We start from the raw sequence: 21,121 nt of genomic DNA on the forward strand, positions 1-21,121 counted from the left end.
AACATCTGGTAAAGTAATTTATTTGGAAGCTATTTTAAAATAGAAGCAAAAACTTCAAATTTGTTAACAGGAGTAAATTAAATAACCAGACTCTATTTTCCCAGAAATCTAGAGATAGGAAACAGAATACAGAAAGACAGAAGTTTCAGTAAATCCCAGTAAAAAAACTGAATTTTTTTTTACCAAACTGGCTGAAGAGAGGAGAATAGTGTAAAATAAATGACTGCCTAAAAGCCGTTTCCTTCATACTAACCCTTCAGCATTAAGATTATTCTGTCAAATGTAATGCTTATTTATTCAGATTGTTTCATGAATACATAAGCATTACATCAAAGAATCTATCACTTACATCAAATAATCTTTCTACTATGTCCTGGGCAATAAGCTATTACTTAACTTTGGTTCTTCATTTCACCCTTTTGATACCAAACTGACTGTAACTGCCCTTATTTTTATGGTACAGATTTCCTGTTTTAAAGGGATCTAAACAAAAACTTCCTATCAAAATTTCATATAAAATTATTTTCCAAAATTCAGGTTAATAATGATGAAGTAATTTTCTCTACATTATTTTTTAAATTAATTTGCAGCAGGCAAAAATTTCCTAAGAAAAAGGTCCACAGGTGGATCACAAGTTCTAACTCTTATATCTGTGTAAATCCTGTATATATCTATGTATAATTTGATACACATTAATAAAGATAAGTTTAACACATTAAATTAATGCGTAACATCCTCATTAAAGTTGCCATTGAATTTAGGACGTTTATATTACTTATGAGGTATTGTATATTTTTCAGCTAAAGTGTAGTTGGGTCTCAAGAGGGTGGTATAAACCTAGTAATATGTTTTATAGTGTAAACAAAATTTCCATTCAAATGGCAGTTACCGGACGATTCCTGACCATTTAAAGTCGTATTGGAAACACGACCTATGTCTCAAATAAGTATACAAATATTGAGTAAATTTGAAGAGAAAAATTTACTATATTTTGTACATACGAGTATATCAGCCTGTGAGCACAATAAAACAGGCTCGCGAGCACAGTTGCGCCCGTGGGCAGGGGTTTCCCCAACCCTGGTTTAAAACATTGTGTATAAGAGGAGTCAAGTGCCATGACCAAACAAAACCTCATGATTTGCTTTTTTTTCTTCTTTTTGTTCTTGTCGAAGTGCAAACACTAAAGTTTGATGAATTGAAATTGTTACTTGCATCATTGTCAACTTCTAACTCAAACTTAATGAAACGGGGAGTATGCATTGTTTTTCGTAATTACTTAGTTGAAATCAAAACAAATGTCTTGCCTTAGAAAGAGAGTAACATCAACATATTTACATCAAGGAGAAACAGATTGGTGAAATAAAAGAAAAGGAAGAAAGAATAAATAAATGACTAAAGGAAAGGAAAGAAATATATATATAAAAAAAAAAAGAAACAGTTTTTAATAGTATCAAAGAAACAAGCATTAATGGAGTGAGTAACAACAAACAAGTTAGTTGAGTTTAGTAACAATACTGAATGGTTAGAGAGACAACAGCAAGGACATTTAGAGAGAAAATTGCAAACACAAAACTACACTACAGGCTTGGTTGAGGAGAAGGCAACATGCAACGACTGACAATTGATTGAGACTTGAACAGAACATACATCATCATCGTCATTTGTAGGTGTTGAGAATTTCAGCTCGATTAATTATACCTGGGTGTTCAAAGATGGCTGTATAAGCCTTTTTATTCTCTTTTACCAGTATACATTTATAATTCAACATCACTAAGAGTGACAAGGGTGCAGTGAGCACCAGCATTGCTAGAAATAGGAGTTGTAGAATCCTTAGCCACAAAAAGCACATGATCTCTATGCTAAGGAGTCTATGACTCCTATTTCTAGCAATGCTGGTGCTCTTAGTGATGGTGAATCATTTCCTTGGTTTTAAATTGCTGATAGTCACCTTAATTATATATATATATAATATATATATATATATATATATATATATATATATACATATATGAATATGGATCGAAACAGGATTCAAATTTGATACACACACACACACACACAAACCTAAATATAAATATACATTATATATGAGTGACAAATGAGAGAGTCAATGTATAATCACACACACACTCCTTTCTTGTCACTTATCAACATCCATCACTCTCATTCCCATTCCCCACCTCCAGTATTTCTGCTTTCATCACCCCCCATCCTCTCACTGTTTCTTCCCCCATCATGCTTTCCTATTGAACCTCCTTACCAATAATCATTGTGTAGCTGCCTGTAGCTTTCTCTTGCTTATACTATTCTGTTTATCATCCTCCCACACCTAGTATACTAGTTCTCTTTGACTATTCTCCTCATCATCTTTCTCTCTCCCTCTCTCTCTCTTGCTCTAATCCCTTTTCACTATTCTCTCTTCTATCTGCCAGAAATGAGGTAACTTTCTAGTGCCGGGGCAATTATGAAATGTAGCCATTAGCAACAGAAAAAGCATCCAGCAGAAGAAGACAAGTTAAAAATAGAACATGTGAGAGAGTCATGATCCCTGACTCATCAAGGTGGACAGTAGACCTGAATAAGAACTGATTTGCTCATGATGGCTCATCCAGCACATGCCAGCATGGGTTGAACACATTGCCTTAATCATAGTTACTACTTGGAGGACTATGTCTAACTCATACACTCCAATTTTGGATTGGTTTCTATGATTGATAACTACTCTAACCCTAACAAACCACTTGACAAAATATAGTGGACACCTTTTAACAAGGAATCAGCTCTAGAGAAGCTGTTGTCCTTGACAAGACTAAGTGTCCTCTTGACTCTCTACTGTCCTGGCTCATTCATATATGTAAGAAAAGCTTGTTTAACCACGTGGGCAAGTGTCTTCTATTATAGCTCCAGGTTGACCAGTGCCCCAAGAGTGACTTTGACAGATGAAAACTATGTGGAAGCCCACCGTATATGTGTATGTGGGTCTTTGTATTTGTGCTCCCCACTGTTTGACAACCAGTGCTGGTTCGTTTACATCCCCATCACATATCAAAGAGATTGCCAGAAAAGGTACCAGAGTCAATTTGTTTGACTAAATTTTTCAAGGCAGTGCTCCAGCATGGCCATTTTTACTCATTTCCAATGATTGGAACAAGTAGAAGAATAACAGATCTATCAAGTGTCTGATTACATCATTAAAATGCAATCATTCACTCCCAGTAGAAAAATGGTAACACGCCACCGGATCATCCTCGGTGGTGTATTTGTCGCAGCAGAACAGCAGATGATAGCAAAGATTATTACTACGTGGATGTAGAGAGTGGGGAGCAATGCATTCAGATACAATTTACAATGCTTAGAAACTAAGAAATAACTAAATAAATAAATAAAATAAAATAATAATAATAAGGAAAAAAAACTAAAAAGTTAAGCTAAGGGCTACTGAAAACACAGCTGTCAACTACACCTATTGTAAAAATAACAAAGTTTTAGCTAACAACCCAAACCAAGCAAAAGATGACAAGAAGAATAGTGAGAGAAGGGATTAAGTATGTGTTAAATGAAAATCAGCTGGATACTTGTGGGGATTTTTGTTTTGTTCCTCTTCCTCTCTTTAATCCTAGACTGTTTGGTTGCTATAATCCTTGCAGAGAGTATTAAAATTCTAAAGTGTAAATGTCACATTGGTTGGTGAGGTTAAACTATAAATGATCTTATGTTGCAGGGAGACAGAACAGGTATAAGTTGTTTTGACACAGGTAGGTTGTTACTGGGCATAAGTATTTAGAAGACCCCCCACCACCTCCAGTCCTTTCCAAGTAATAAGACATGTAGGAGGAGACTATTAATATGAAGTAGCAATTAACTGCACTAAATGCTGACTAATTTTCATTAAAAAAAGAAGAAAAAAATCTTATGCCATATATCAGTCATGGGCAACCAGAAACCCATGGGACCTCCTGAATGACACAACTAACAAGAGATCAAGCCACGTTTCATGTGGCTCAATTCTCATGAAAAGTTGCCCATGCTTGTATAGGGCAACGCTTCTGTTATAAGTCAAAGATGAAATTCTTATTTGTTCTGCAGGTACCAAACATCATTAAAGAGGAAATACAGTATATTGATTGGAAGAGGAGAAGGCAATTGTAAACAGGTCTAGAGACAGGAAATAAAATGAATGTAATTTTTTTTTTTTTTGCAAAGGGATAAATCAAAATTATAATGGAAATATTTGGGTCCTAAATGAGCAATTATTTGTTTCTCCCATATACTCCAAAATAAAACCAATCTAATAGTAATAACACTAAATTAAGCTAAATATTTAACAACTTAATTCTGACATGTATGGCTTGTAAACGTACATAAACTTGATATTTTTAACAAAAGTTAGAAAATTCAAGCAACAACAAAAACAGCAACAGCAATAAGTGTTCAATAAATATACAAGTGAATTATGTAAAGTCATGTAAGGCCACCAGCAAGAAAGATTTTTCACGGAAGCTAGTTATATGACATGCAGTAATAGTGGATGTATTTTGTTGTGAAGAGTTTGTTACCTTCCATTAACAGGTCACAGCATACACACTTAAGAATTATACACCTTGTTAAGGTACATTATTACCTTTAAGGCAGCATTCTTGATAACTAAGTCTGATGTCCTATGAACAAAACTTCAATTTGATTAGTTAAACTTGTGACAACTTTATTACTGTTATTTTATTCTGAAGAAATCCAATTATTCTAGAGATTCTCTGAAGATGTGAATTTTACAGTAGTGATTCTTGAAAGTGTACATCGTCCAGGATGATGACTATAAGACTAGAACTAAAACCTAAAGTAAGATAAATAATACAGTATTCTGTATACTAACACCCTCCACCCACATTCAGTTGGAGATCAAGATGTAATAGATATCTATGTAGTATGTTGTGCACATCAGACATGAAAATTAACTGAAGTACTGTGTCGTATTTTCATGTGGCACTTTTTACTTTCCATCAAATAAAAAATTTGATTCCAGTTTCCCGAACTGAGGTACTGAAGACTTCTGCTAAATGACGTTAAATTAAGTGAAAAGAAACTGAGAGCACTTCAAGCCTAAACACTATGTTGAAAATTTACCAAACAGTGAAATAGCGACTAAATACCATGTCTAAGACTTCTGTCAAATGATTATAAAACTGAAGTATAAGTCTCCAATTGACCCATGCTAACATGGAAAGACAGAAGTAAAACAGATAAAGTCTTTACAGAATAAGAAATCATAGTTAATTAATCTTGGGAAAACGATGCTCGAACAAAAGAAGTAGGTCAATGGTGTACCACAGTGTACCAGTAGTGTACTACATTAAAGATAGTCATAGATGATACTAATGAATAAATTTGCCCATATATCAGTAAAGCTACTTTAGAATGTAGCTAACATTATAGCAGCAGTCACATACGTTAATTATAACGAACTAGTTTTCCCGTATTCTTCAACAGTATGTTGAAGATTAAAATTCGACTGCAAAGACTAAGTAAATGTCGTTTTAGCAATTAATATTTTGTTGACTAATGTGACATAGAACATGTTAGTTAGCATTTCCCTACTCAAGGCCAAGAGAAATGATGGAAAGAACATTTTAAGAAGGCCTATTTGGCTGATAATAAAATATATTTCCATTGAGAAGAGATTTCAAATATATTCAGCAGCAATGTGAGAGATTTGTAAGCTGACTTTTAAACACAGTATGACAACTGGAGGCAAAAGTATGATGAATTTACTGTCTGCTTTAAAACAGAAAAGACAAGACTGAAGATTATTTCAGGTAAGCTGCTTCAGCTGTTCTTATGTTATAAAGAACACGGTTTTTATAAACTGACGTCAAAATACACTTGTAACTATCTGAAGAAATAGTGTGTATGTGTATAGCACTGTTATTCTGTATATCGTTGATGGGAAATTTGGATGTTAGGCCACTGCAGGACATCTGTCACTGAAGAACCCACGGCAGGGTGAAATCCCATGATCGGAGCCACAGCAGACGGCTCTCTTCTGTCAATGATACAATTATAAGTGCTTTAATGCACAACTAGTTCTTAGAGATTCTATCCAGGTAAATAGCACAGTATTCTGTATACTAACACCCCACCATTCAGTTGGAGATTAAGATTACCTTTTAGCATTAATACCATTTCTGTTGCTATATATATATATTATGTAAGAATAAATAAAAGCATGTAAATATTGGTCTAAAAAATAAAAAACCCTCAGATGGCAAAGTCAAAAACTGCCTGTGGGATTCAGACTCCTCTTTTTAACCCAGTGATCTACATGCTTTTATTTATAGCTTTATCTACTTCAGATTCTACCATTAAAAGCAATTTATTTCATGTCTCTGTAGTTTCTAAAGTCTTCTGACATTGGCTTCTTCAAAGCATACTAAAAGCTAAACTGCTATTAAAACAAAACTGGAGGATAGGCTTAGTAGATTATATTTTTTAAAACTGCAAATAAAGTCCAGAGTAGAATGAATAACTTAGAAAGTGTAAGAGCAGTTACACCAATTACATAGGAACAATAAATGATGATTTCAATTAGGTAATAAAAACTCTAGTCTTTATCACCTAATCTTTAAGATGCTAGGCCTTGAACTTACTATGTTAGCCTCAGTTTATGACTTCTATAAACCATATTGCTAACAAAAGTATACTATTGATACATTTCTTAAAGAATAGTGTACTCTGGACAACAATGTCCAATGTGTTCTTTATAAGATGGTAGAAGTTAGGCTGCTATTTCTAGCAAGTAAAACAGCCATATCAAGGCTCTCTCAGTGGCCTAGGAACACAAAGAGCTTTTACATGAAAATCAAACTATGAGGAAAATGCTTGATTCCTGAAATCTTTTGTTAACATTCTTGTAATAACCAGATTTCAGCTGAAATTTTAATAAAATTATAATACAGGTTGCCTTGAGCAGATTATTACTGAAAGCAGTGTTGGCAAGACAGCCCCAAAGTCATTGCTCAGCCTTTAATTATTATCATTATTATAATAATAACTGAATTTCGTTTGACTAGCTTATTGTAAAATAGGACACACACTTTAATTGCTGCAGATATTTTTGCATCACTTCTTTTTTATAAAAAGAAACAGCAACTGATATTAAGGAAAGAAAAACAGCCCTATACTACACGTAACCTGATATAGTTTCTATAGTAAACTAAAAAAATAAAAATGATAGAAAAGAAAACAATTTTGGTTGTCGCTAACTGCTACTCTACACTACACTCACCTTGGACAGTTTGTGGTAATCAATTAAATCTGGCCGGTGCCGATGAATCAGTGCACAGAAGGCCAAACCATCTTTAAAGCTGTAGAAAGACAAAGAAACATACAATACATGCATTTTGATGAGTTGCTCAACGGAGAGTTAGCATTCCTGAACAGACAGACACCAGATATTAAACAGATAGAGAAGAAATAAAAAAAGAGAGTGTCAGGTAGTAAGGATTTAGCACCGTCACCAAAAGAAGCAAGTTCTGGCAGTTTTTTTTTCTTCTTCAAGAAAAACTTGATATATTATTTTCTCTATATGTGTAAGTAAACAACAAAACTAGTGAAATTTCATTTCACTTCTGGCGTTTCTTGCCAGTGATATGTCAGACTGAGATAAAAATCTGAGGAAGAAGAATGATAGAAGTTAAAAAAGTATAGAGAAAATAAATATCTTTTTATTTCTCTTAATTATCATTTTCTTAATTCTATAAACTGCCAAAACTTGCTCAGTTAGATAGTGTTTGTGTGAGCAGCATAAATAAAGCACTGGTCAGACAACAAATATAGATGGGTGGCAACAAGTTGGACAACGTGAGGGTGACAAAACGGAGTTTATTGTTATCAACTCAACAGTGATAACTGGCAGAGAACTCTTTTAGATTGATTTACCCTGGTGAGTTTGTAATAATCCAGCAGTTCTGGACGATGTCTGTGGATCAGGGCACAGAATGCCAGACCATCCTTCCAGCTGTAATATGACAAATATACATTTATGCAATATTTATAAAACAATTTATAACAATAAAAAAAACCCACACAAGTGGATAACAATGGTATAAAGAGTTTCTGGTTCAAAGTATTAAAATGAAATTCTGTCTTAAAATAAATCCTTTTTTTTTTTTTTTTTTTTTTTGGCAGTCAATCACACCAATTGCAGTGCTTGACCCTGCAACGATGAAAGGCAAATTAACCTCGGCATCATTTGAACTCGGAATGTAAGAAGGTAAAAAGCCGGAAGAAATGCTACTAAGCATCTGGTCCAGCATGCTAAAGATTCTGCCAAAAAAAAAAAAAAAAAAAAAAAAGAAAAAAAAAACTGAATGACATACACTTAAATATACATGCTTCTGTCTTGGTAAATTGATCAGAATTATAACAAAAGCTGGTCATGAAGGCTAAAGGTCATATTAACAACAATAGTATAAGCAAAATAAACTATTACAGGAAGAATAAACTGGTTACTAAAATGTGAAAGAAGGACTAACATCATTAAAATGATGTATATATTTCATATACTTTCAAGTATCTACATATATATACCGTTGCTATTATGCAAAGGTGTCGTAAGTCCAAAACATTGCTTTTTCAGAAAACGAGAAAATAGTTTCACCATTCCATAGCAAAATCGTTGTACTACATACACTTTTACAATTTTTGATGTCTTGGCATCTGAAGCAGCTGGAGATACGATGGTTTGACTAAAAGAACCAGCTTTGCAAGCAAATATGAATTTTGGAAAAAAAAAGATAAAAAAAGAGCATCTGGCCACATTTGGACATACGACAGTTTAACATAATAGTAATAAATACATATATATATATATATACATACATACACACACACACACCAAATGGATGTGTTATAAAACTATTCTGCATATACAATAACAGCCGTACCAACAATCCAACATACCTCTATCATCAGCTTCCCCATGGATATCACTATGGTTTCGACACCTGGGCAGTACCATTCAATCTGGCAGTGTCAACAGCACTAAAATAAGAGTTGTTTGGGACAAACATACCTCAGATATCACCACATTCATTCAATCTTAATTCTATATATATATATATATATATATATGTGTATATATAAAATATGTATACCATTTGCAACTCACTGCATCTATAGAGCAATCATTAATAAAAGGATTTAGAGAGGTTATAAGGAGCTGACCAGTGGAAAATACTAGTTTAAAGTAAAGTACACATGACAAGGCGTTACTATATAGAATGTCATTAGAGCTTTAACTAAAATCATTAGGATCTGCATATATTTGGAGGAGCAGATATTTATTTTTCATTTTTGTGCGTTTCTTCAACATCAATATTTCTGCACTTAAATGAGAAAACTGTTTATTTTATTTTATTTTTTTTAGAGCAATTATTTTCCCAGCAGGATGTTTTTCCTGTGGGGAACCATTCAGATGATAAGTGTGTGTGCGTGTGGTGGGGGGTATTTGAAATAAGAGACACAAGCAACATTCTTTTCTACAGTAGGCACAAGGCCTGAAATTTTTTTGGGGGACGGTGGGGCTCAGACAGTAAAGACAGATGAAATACTGCTAAGCATTTCGCCCAGTGTGCTAACATTTCTGCCTGCTCACTGCCTTAATAATATTTTCTACTCTAGGCACAAGGCCCAAAATTTTTGAGGAGGGGCCAGTCGATTAGATTGATCCTAGTACGTAACTGGTACTTAATTTATCGACCCTGAAAGGATGAAAGGCAAAGTCGACCTCAGTGGAATTTGAACTCAGAATGTAAAGACAAATGAAATACTGCAAAGCATTTTACCCAGTATGCTAACATTTCTGCCAGCCCGCCGCCTTTCGACACAAGCAACATTAACTGAGTAATGTAAGAGACTATGATGATAGATAGAATAGTCTCTGGTGTTAAAAAATGTTATATAATGAAAGCTATAAGACCTTTCAAATAGGGCATATTTGGAGAAGATAAGTACAAATGGATCTAATTCTTTTCTTTTATTTGTTTGTCATTCTGACTGTGGCCATGCTAGAGCAGTGCCTTCAGTGGAGCAAATCGACCCCAGGACTTATGGTTTGTAAGCCCAGTACTCTTTCTATCGGTATCTTTTGCCAAACCGCTAAGTTACGGGGATATAAATACACTGGCATCGGTTGTCAAGTGATGTTGGAGGGATAAACACAGACACACAAACATATATACACACACACACATATATATACATATATATATATATATATGACGGGCTTCTTTACATATATACGACGGGCTTCTTTCAGTTTCCCTCTACCAAATCCATTCACAAGGTTTTGGTCAGCCCGAGGCCATAGTAGAAGATACTTGCCCAAGGTGCCACAGAGTGGGACTGAACCTGGAACCATGTGGTTGGTAAGCAAGCTACTTACCACACAGCCACCCCTGTGCCTAACGATAAATTTTAAAAAATACCAAAAGTAAAAAAACAAAAACAAAAAAAAACCCCTTGTCCAAAAGAATCATTTAAAAAATTTCAGCTGTGACTCAAGAATATCAGCCAGACTGTCAGATGGTATATAGCACTGGTCACAATGCACACCTTTGCATTGCTGTAGCTTTTAGAGGATGCCAACCGGTTGGCTAGGTGGGCAGGCCATTGTTCCCCACCCCCACCACTAGAATGGAAAACCAGTCTGTTGCAGAGTTATCTGTTTACAGCTGACTGAACTGGAGCAACATAAAAATGAAGTGGTTTGCTCAATTCCTGATCTAGGAATTGAATCTATGATCTTCCAATCTTGGTCGGCTCTAACAGATTGACTTAACACCACATGACAAAGTTTGATGGACACATCCATCTCATCAGATACTATATAAATATAGCTTCTGAATTTTTATGGTTTATATTAATCCTCATGAAATAATTTCATTGATTGCATCTCCTGGACCTTAGCTGCATGGACACTCTACATTACATTTCTCTGTATTAGATCACTTTGTAGAGTGTTAGCCGAGTCTGCAAAAGGAGCTTTCTGTGATAGCCACAAAGTTTTCTGATTCCATATATTATTTAAATTGTACCTGTAATAGAATAATCTTGTTCTATTCATGAGATAAGATTTACACTTTTCAGTACACAATATCGAAGACATTATTGTACGATGGTAAAGACCAGCTTTAATCTGCTTTACTTGAGCAGATGTATTGTACTCAATGTACTTTAAAGTGACTACATAATAGAATGCTACAAAGTGATCCATGTACTCAGTTCACCATATATGCATATGGTTAGCATTTAATTGAAGTTTATTTTGAATGTGTTAACTTAGGACTTCTTAAAAGAAAAACTTCTAGACAGTTTGGCTTGAAGAGACATGTTGCTATATTAGCAGGCTAAAGAATTAATAAGGAAGTTCTCTTAGTGGTTATGCATTCTGTCACCACTGTGAATGTTTTTAGAATATAGAAGTGTTATAAGCAGATAGAGATATTGTGAAGAAAACATGTTATCAGACTATCTCACTCAATAACACATTTTTGGAGAGTATGGACAAACCTGAAACATAAGTGGAATTTTAAAATACATTTAAATTTAAATTCAATAAACTTCAATTTTCTTCGCCAATATGTTATGATTAATTTTCTCTACAATTAAAAAAAAGGTATGTATGTAAATGTATAAAAATCAATAAATTGATTACTTCTAGCATAAAAATCTAACCTTATTCATATGGTATTTGGTCTACCAAATATCATGGTGAACCACTTTCTATGGCTACACACAAAAAAATATGTGTATTATTATAAAAAAGGTCAAAATTATATAATACAGATTTACTGATGCATGTTTTTAAACTGGAAAAATAGTAACTCTAAAAGTCCCTTATCTGCTTGAAATAAATCAAATTGTCTACAGTCAGATATCTTATTTACAAAGTATAAGAAAAATATATTTGAACTTTGATATAAAACTATTAACCTGTGATACGATGATAAGACTATCTACATACAAGATCACAATATTTTAATATGTCATTCTGAGTCAATAAAAAATAGAATTCTGTTTTCCGTAGTTATTCTAAGATGGTCAGGATATAGCTGAAATTATTTCAACGACTGAAGACAACAGTTATATTTATAACCTTCCAATCATATGTTTCTATGTTAATAGCCCTGCTTGTATCTCATTCACATTCTGTTCCATTCATAATTCCTATTTACTTAGGAATTCCTGTTATTTTGCACTTATCCTTTTAGTTTATTCTAAACACATTTTTTTTTATTCACTCCGGCTGTTTTTTTTTGTTTTTTTTTTTTACTTTTTTAAATTTCTTTTTAACCCTGAGGGGGGAATAAAATCTTTACATCTTTGTTACTCCCTGATCCACCAAAGACCTTCACAGGAATAAGTATCCTAACCCACATCATCTGGCTTTAGCAGCACTGATAACAGGAGCAAAAGGAAATATATTGAATGTAAAGGGTTGGATAGGGTGGCAGAGCGGTGGTGGTGGGAAGAAATATACTCTGAAGTGTTTCATGGGGTTACAGGCTCATCTCAATCCATGGTTTAAAACTCCTTCCCCTTTCCTTCCCCTCCCAGTAGTTGGAAAGAACCTAGTGAGCAGGAAAATGTACAAATTAAGCAGTGGGAAAAGTAAATGAGTAAGATCCCCTCTGAGTCATTTATTGGCTATAAAAGGAGCCTGAAGGAGAGGAGCAGGACGGGGATGAGGATGACAGAGAGAAGGAATAAAGATGCAGTGAAAGCAGTAACAGGCCTCCTCCAATGGAACAACGGCAGCAGCAGCAGCAATTACATTATTGACAGCCGATGTGTTATAGGAAAGCAGTGACAGAAATTAAAAATAGCAAGACTGCAAATTACTTGCTTTTAGCAGTCTCACTAAAATATATATATGTGTGTGTGTGTGAGAGAGATGGGATAAGAGCAGCAGGTAGTAGAGGCCAACATTTGTAAGTAAAATTTTTGAAGCCCCTATGAAAGCAGAAGTAATTAAATGCTACAACAGGAACTTCCCTATCACAATACTTCCTGCTGAAGAAAATCATTGTAGTAACAAGTAAATAACAAGTGAATCTGGCTTCCTTTTAGCTGTTTTCTATCCAATACGATGTACACTAGTAATTGCAATGGGAACTCAAACTGTTTTTAGAGCATAATCAGAGCATCATCTCCAGAGTCTTAATTTGAAAGTGAAATAGTTTTGTAAAGATTTCACAATCTTTTATACAATGATACTACTGTAAGTATATCTAGATATGTAACCAAAACTCTAAGACAAAATTTTGACTCAATGGAATATGATGGTTAAATCTGTAGAAATCCCAATTTTAATATATTTTAATAAAACTGTTGTCTTTATTTTCATTTTCAACACTATCTTTGCTCATGACCCTCATCATTTTCTACAGCACTCATTCGCTACAATTAGCTTCTGTGTCTACATCTTCAAACCTAAATTCACTTCTTTGTTACTTCCACCCACATGTCTCATTCTAGAGAGCAAATGAAAGTACTTTCAAATTTCTCCATTTTATAACTTTCTACATTTCAAAGTTATGGAAATAATTTTCAAAGCTTTTTCAGTAACTTTCTCCATTTCCCTTTCATAAAGTTATTTCACTATTTATTTATGTATTCCAATCTTACCAATAGATGTCAAAGAAAGTTATTTCGCTAATGTTTTCGTTTCCCTTTCATATTTCAATAACTTTTCAGCCAAGTTATTTTACTATTTATTTATTTTGACCTTTCTTATAAAATATCACAAATTTAGGCATTAATTCGTTTAAAGTGTGGAATTTTAACCTGTTGCTTCAAACTTTTTATATCAAACCATTAAAAAAAAAGTATTTGGCTTATGTTTAGATTTACAGTTGCTTTCTAGAATTTCTCTAATGTGAGTGCATTCACAAAAACAGGAAGTCCTTTTGCATGTGAGTGTATGTGTGCATGCTTGTGTGTGTATGTATTATGTGTATATATATATATATATATATATATATATATATATATATATAATATATATATATATATTTAGTTAACATTTGAAGTGTATAACTATATATTTTGTATACATATTTTATGATTTTATTTACTCATAATTGTATCATAGTTGTACCAATGAAGATGTTACACTGATGCTCAAACTCTGGGCACACAGTTCCATATACAGAAACCGCTATAGGGTAATGAAAGTGACCACATAATTTCTGTTCTCTTGTCATTGACCAATTATTTGTGTGTGTGTGTGTGTGGGGGGGGGCGTCACATAAGAAGCACCTGTGCTGGCTCCACATGTAAATTACCCATGCTGGTGGCACATGAAAAGTACCCATGCTGGTGTCAGATAAAAAGCAGCCAATGCATTCTGCAAAGTGGTTGGTGTTAGGAAGGGCATCCAGCCATAGAAACCATACCGAAACAGACAACTGGAACGTAGTGTAGCCCACCAGCTTGCCAGCTCCTGTCAAACTGTCCAACCCATGCCACAATGGAAAACGGATGTTAAATGAATGGTAATGATGTTTGCATTTGTAATTACATTTTCGCTGTTAATAAATTGAATCAACAACATTATATATTTTCAGAAAGTCAATCGGTAAAGGATTAACTGCTTCCATTATTGAATACACATTACATCCGTTATTTTCAGAGCTAATACAGCCACTACAAGACAGTAGTTTTCTACATAATTAATACATAAATACATTCATATAACACTGGAATGAGACTCATTATTTTTGTTTTTAAAAAGGACTTTCCTGTTTTGTTTTTTGAATTAGGTTTGCAAGATTCCTGATGTGAAGTCATTATTAGTTTGATGATTCAGAAGGGTCATTATGCCAATAGTAAACACATGCATTGGTTTTATTTCACTTCTTTATTATTTGTTTGTCAGTTTGTTAACTATTGAACTAATTAACTAAGTGATTGTTTGATTTATTGTTTGGTTAATCGATCAACCATTTAGGTTTGTCAAAGTCTGTTCACTGCTATTCGTGACTTCGTCATGATATATCCTCTCTACTCCAAATCAGCTTCGAAAACAATCAAAATTTTATTTCTGCAAATTCTGAATCTTACATTAGAAACACAAAAGAAATCAATGACTGCTTTTTTTGAAAAATAAGGCATAATAAAAAAAAAGTTAGAGGAGGTGGGGGTTAAAGAAGCCTTGCTTAAATGAATACCCAAACCATACCCTACTGTCTTAAGAAAGGACACTTTAAACACTGAGGTCCTATAACTGGCACTTCATTGGTTACGTTGATGACGGTTCCAGTTGATTTGAACAATGGAACAAGCTGCTCATTAAATTAATGTGCAGATATGTGTACCCTTAATGTAGCTCTCAAGGAGATTCAGTGTGACACAGAATGAAGCTGGTCCTTTGAAACACTGGTGCTACTCATTTTTGCCAGCTGAATGGACTGGAGCAACATAAAAAAGTATCTTGCTCAAGGACACAATGTTCCAACAGGAATTGAACTCACGACCTTACAGCCATACAACCCAAGAAGATATGATTATATATTACATAAACTAGGAAAATACTACCTAGAGAGCAATGCTTTATGTACTACTAATAATAGTGTCACCAGCCCCTTAATAATTTAGCATGCAACCCAATTGGATAATTGTACAAACTGATTAATTGATAGTTATTTGATTTTATTCCAAAAGACAATATCTAAGTTGATCTAGAACAGGACTTGAACCTCAGACTTATGAACTCGCCACCAGTATATAAAACATCTGGTACTCTTACTCTCTCACCAAACTTTAGTGAAGAAGACTGCTATGTAATAATAAACTGAAAATTGAAAATCTATTCAACACAGACTGAAATGGTTGATTGTAGACAAGCATGTATATGATTACAATACAAACTAAGAAGGCTTGTTTACTTTAGTTCAATCAACAACTGAATATCTATTATGTAACTGCTGTTTAACTGATCAGTACAACAGACATATAATTTATTGATTTGAAGCTGCACTGATAATTTATATGTGATTCATTCGGTTTTTTTTTTTCCTTCTCCCTACTTCTCCAGCAGAAAAATGTCTGCCAGTGGAGATGAGAGAGTAATTTCCACAGACAACAACAACAACAACAACAACAACAACAACAACAACAACAATAATAATAATAATAATAATAATAATAATAATAATAATAATAATAATAAAGATGATGTCAGCAATGATTTAGTCATAGGAATAAACAAAATATATTTACTGAAGGGTTACCAGCAATACTGACATTCATTAACTGAAATAGTGTCACCCAACTGGGACATTATCTTAATGAAGAAAATAATGAGGATTGATAAACAGACTGATTAGCGGATTAATTTCCTTACCTGAGATGGAAATTCTGGACATTGACGTTTTTGTATGGTGCTGTCTTACGCTGACACCATAACAACAGACCTTCTTTAGCTGACATCTCTGTTGGAAGAGGAAAAGGTAGTAAATTATCAATATGGTTTTTAAGGAGAAATATGATACTACAATCCATCAAACTGTATTATTATTAATGAAATGGATAGTTGATTAAATATTAATCATTTATAACCCTGCAAGGTTATCCTTTAAATGGCAAGAAAAGGCTGCATGAATGTGTGTGTGAAACAGACAAAAACAACAACAAAAAAAACCTCTTTTTCTTAAGGGTAAGTTCTTGTACTTTGTTTCGCTTTATATAAGTACAAAAACCGTGATTATTGTTAATCTCTTACATTGTAAAATTTGCAATCTCCTTATCACAAAGTGTCATAAAATATTCACTTTCCTTTACATCAGGTGTGAATATAGATTCATTTGAGATTCCCACATTGTACAATTGTGCACCAGTTGATGATATCTGCTATTTAATGGTTAAAGCACTTTTGATAAGGGAAGATATCACAGGTTGTTTAACTCATATTATTACTGGTACTCATTTTTACTAATATCTGTGTGATTAAAAAACAGAAATATGAGCTGAAAAATTAGAAATTGTAATGCAACACATTTGATCCTATATAGTTTGATAACTGTGATTTCATTATCAATTGGCTCAAAATTGAGTTCTTTTTTTTAAAAACTAAATATGAAATCAATTCTTTTGTTGAAGATGGGAAATGTGTGATTGCAATAAATATATTGGTGCTTATTTTATCAATTCTGAAAGAATAAAAGACAGCTGTCTTGAGTTTGTGACACATTGAGTTACAAATCAATGCCATCCTTCTGTTTCCATATTTCTGCTGAAATAGACTGTCTTTATTTCAATCAATTTTGAAATTATTGAAGAATTTAGTGAAATAACTTTTCTATTGTTAAGCTGGTGCTCAGAGCAAAGATTAACACCATATTTTCATGGAAGGTTTTAATTTAAAGCACTTTAAAATTGGAAGATTCTAACATAGAACCAGGGACAGTCATAGGCAGGTTAGTACAAAAGGATTAAAGATAGCACAAAGAATTTTTCCTTATTGTCTATTCAGTTTTTCTTCACATCTCGATGGTTGTTACAGGTATTTTCACTGTTATAACAGTTGACTATTTTGGCGTTTTTGTTTTGAGTGAGAGGGAAATCCCGAGATAATCAAATAAATTAGCGCATAGATCAATAATTGAAATATGTAAAAGAAAATTTGAACTTTTACAGTGGACAGTAGCTGAGTGAATAGTCAAAATGTGCCAAAGAAAATTGCATGATTTTCTATTGATTTCTTTCTCTATTTCTGATTCATGTTGTTTTAAATTTGTGAGTTACCCAACAGACTAGAGATATATTTTAATAACAGCAGCTATAATAATGGAAAAGATGTCTTTCAAGGATAAACTATCAGCACTTAATATGATGAAAGAAATTCAATGGAAGGAGAAAAAAAATTGTAAAAAAAAATATGACATTTATATATGAAAAAAAAAAAAAATTCAGGAAGAAATTTATCAAAAACAAATCTAAAGGTGTTCTAAAAGCAGTCAGCAAATGAAAATTTTAAGAAAATAAATAAAAGAACTGATAAAAGAAAGATGGAGTTTATCTGTTATAAAATGCTGGTGACATTTCATTTAGTTTTCTCTCTTAATTGATATAAGTTTAAGGAACTAAGATTGACAGTTCAATAACTTATACATCACGGTCTGGAGAAAATGTTTGTTATTTATTTACATAGATTGGGCAAGGATCAATATTTGAGTTACAAAAACAGTCTCCAGAAACAGAATCTTGAAGAAAACCTTCAGCATACATTCTCTGACTTCATAGCAGTAGATTTTATTGAAATATTTGTGAATCTTATTAGAGCAGTCGGACAAGACTGTTAACAAAATGTTATGTCTCCCAGGAAAAGATGATATATGAGTTTTATTGTTAATTAAAGCAGGAAGCTTGCATTATTCTGTTATTCATAAGAGTGAGTCATCTCAGCTCTGACAGAATTATGACAGGGAGAGAGATAAAGAGATATAGAGAGCTCCTGAAATATTTGGAGATGAGCCACAGATTTGGTATACAGGATGTATTTGTCACAGTACTATACACTGACACACATTGTTTGATTAGACAGTGGTAGTATGAGGAGTCAGAATATGTTGCAATCTGTTTATTGTCAAACCAGTCATCATGGACATATACAACATGTACTTGATCAGTGCCTGCTAAATTCTGTTTCTTGGAATACATTTAGATATGTCGGCAACTTAAACATGGAATTCAAAGGAATAAGGAAAACTGATGTTGTGATTATTTTGGGGAGTATATGTGCTTTAAGATTGTTTCAACCAAATAGAATGCTGTTGTGCTAATATTGTGTTATGTTTATAAAACCTTTAGGTATTTGTAGTTGAATGTGCATCTATCTGCAAAGGCTGTTTGAACTGAAAGCAAAGAGGCATGTAGCTGCACATTCTTTTGTTATGTCAGACATATATGGCGCCTACACGATAAAATTCAAATATCTTCGTTTCCATAAGAAACCTTTAAGAGCCAGTGCCTAGTTTGGCATCATAATATTAATCCAATATATCATTACGTCTAAACAGGATCTGGTACCAATTTCTGACAACTAAGTAAACTAAAGTGCATAGAATTTATTAAGTACACTGCCCAGATATTTCATCAGTAGTGAATTTGAACTCAAGACCCATGGGATGGTTGTCCAATATTACATTTGATTATCCAATTTGCTTCAGCAATTGTTAAGAGGGCATCATTTTGAATGGTTTTATGTGGCTGTAGTTTGTAACAGAGACACTAAAAGATCAAACATATTGTGTGTAGTGACTCTAAAGTGGAGGTGCAATGGCCCAGTGGTTAGGGAAGAAGGCTCATGGTCATAGGATCGCGGTTTCAATTCCCAGACTAGGCGTTGTGAGTGTTTATTGAGCAAAAACACCTAAAGCGCCATGAGGCTCCAGCAGGGGATGCTGGCGAACCCTGCTGTATTCTTTCACCACAACATCTTCTCACTCTTTCTTCCTGTTTCTGTTGTACCTATATTTCAAAGGGCCAGCCTTGTCACACTCTGTGCCACGCTGAGTCTCCCCGAGAACTACATTAAGGGTACATGTGTCTGTGGAGTGCTCAGCCACTTGCACATTAATTTCACAAGTAGGCTGTTCCATTGACCGGATCAACTGGAACCCTCATCATCATAACCGATGGAGTGTCAATAGTGTCTTTAAAGATGGGAGGTTTGTATTTTAGGGTTGTCTTGAATGGGTCAGTATCAAAAGGGTTAAAAGGCGGAATGATCAGCAGTGGCACCAAAACAACATTTTGGACAAAGAAACTATGCCACAGTATTCTGTCTTTTCTTTCTGTAATGAATCATTAATCGTATTCTCAGCAAGTGGCAGTTAAAAATCAACAATAACTCACTATGATGTAAGACATAATAATATGCAACAGTTAGTGATAATCAACATTAAGAATTATCTGAATTTATTTCAACATTAAAAATGTTTTCCTTTTGCTTTGATGGAATATTTAAAATAAATTTGAATATTATTTTCGTGTTTCCATCCTGAAGCTAGATTAGTAACATTCTGGAGGTGTTGTTGACTGGTTTTGTAAAATGACAGTCCACAGTAATTATTGATTTCAAATTTTGGCACAAGGCCAGCAATTTTGGGGAAGGAGTTAAGTCGATTACATTGACCCCAGTGGAATTTAAACTTAAGATGTAAAATGAATGAAATGTCACTAGGCATTTTGCACAATAAGCTCCTGGTTCTACAAGCTTGAAGCCCATAGTAATTATTAGTACCTTATTTGATGGCATATGTGAGGCACTTAACAAAAAATAAATAAATAAAATTCTCAAAAACACCACCCTGGGTCCTATATGCAAAGCTGAGCCTCCCATAAACTTTCAGCACTAAAGACATCTTTCCTCAGTATGTGCTGCTGATATTGGAGTCTATCTAATATGTCTGTATGTCTTTTATACCATCAAATACGGTAGTTTCTATGATAATAGCATTTGTTAAATATAATCAGTTTAAATGATTCTTAATATTTACCTTCCACAGTGATGTCCTGGATAGCGAATCTCAAGATAATGGTCCAGATCATACCCAATGTCATTTTAACATTCCCATCGACAATCTCTGAAAAAGTCCATAAAAAAATGACAAAAATTAATCAAATGTGCTTCATGATTAAAAACTCATACGGAAAAAAATAATTAATAGACAGATACACATGGTTCTAACTAAACCTATACATCCTTGATAGCTATTCTGAAAACAAAAAAATGTTAAAACATATTTTCACAAAATAATAATCTTCCATGGAAAAGATGCTTTTCTTTGAAGATAGAGATAAATATTTCACACATTTTATGTTAATATCTGTTGTACTTAAACTACGCTAATCACACCCACTCTGTCTGTCTGTGTCTCTCTTAATTTAAAAACCTTTGAAGTCTTCAGACATAAATTATATGTTCCTCTTTTGCTTTGTGAAGGAAGATCTTAGTAAAAATACAGGCATAGCAATGAGTACAAATCTAAGATTATGTTGGAGGTTTGAAATGACTAAATTTATGATCAAAGACCTTCCTAATGGGACCATCATTTTTCCT

General features: G+C 33.6%; 1 protein-coding gene across 3 annotated transcripts in view; it reads right to left on the reverse strand.

Annotated features, from left to right (window-relative positions):
* Positions 1-21,121, reverse strand: part of LOC115212896 (alpha-actinin, sarcomeric) — a 152,362-nt gene that overhangs the window by 32,909 nt on the left and 98,332 nt on the right. For 2 of the 3 annotated variants that reach the window (XM_029781693.2, XM_029781695.2), the window contains 3 exons: positions 20,559-20,645; positions 16,403-16,490; positions 7,933-8,011 (listed from right to left, as the gene is read on the reverse strand). In XM_029781693.2, coding sequence (XP_029637553.1) covers positions 7,933-8,011; positions 16,403-16,490; positions 20,559-20,645 — 254 coding nt within the window. Of the gene's footprint in view, positions 1-7,279; positions 7,359-7,932; positions 8,012-16,402; positions 16,491-20,558; positions 20,646-21,121 lie in introns of all 3 variants that reach the window. The other variant, XM_029781694.2, reaches the window with a different exon arrangement.

Source organism: Octopus sinensis, linkage group LG6 (assembly GCF_006345805.1).
Source record: "Octopus sinensis linkage group LG6, ASM634580v1, whole genome shotgun sequence".
Classification (NCBI taxonomy): domain Eukaryota; kingdom Metazoa; phylum Mollusca; class Cephalopoda; order Octopoda; family Octopodidae; genus Octopus; species Octopus sinensis.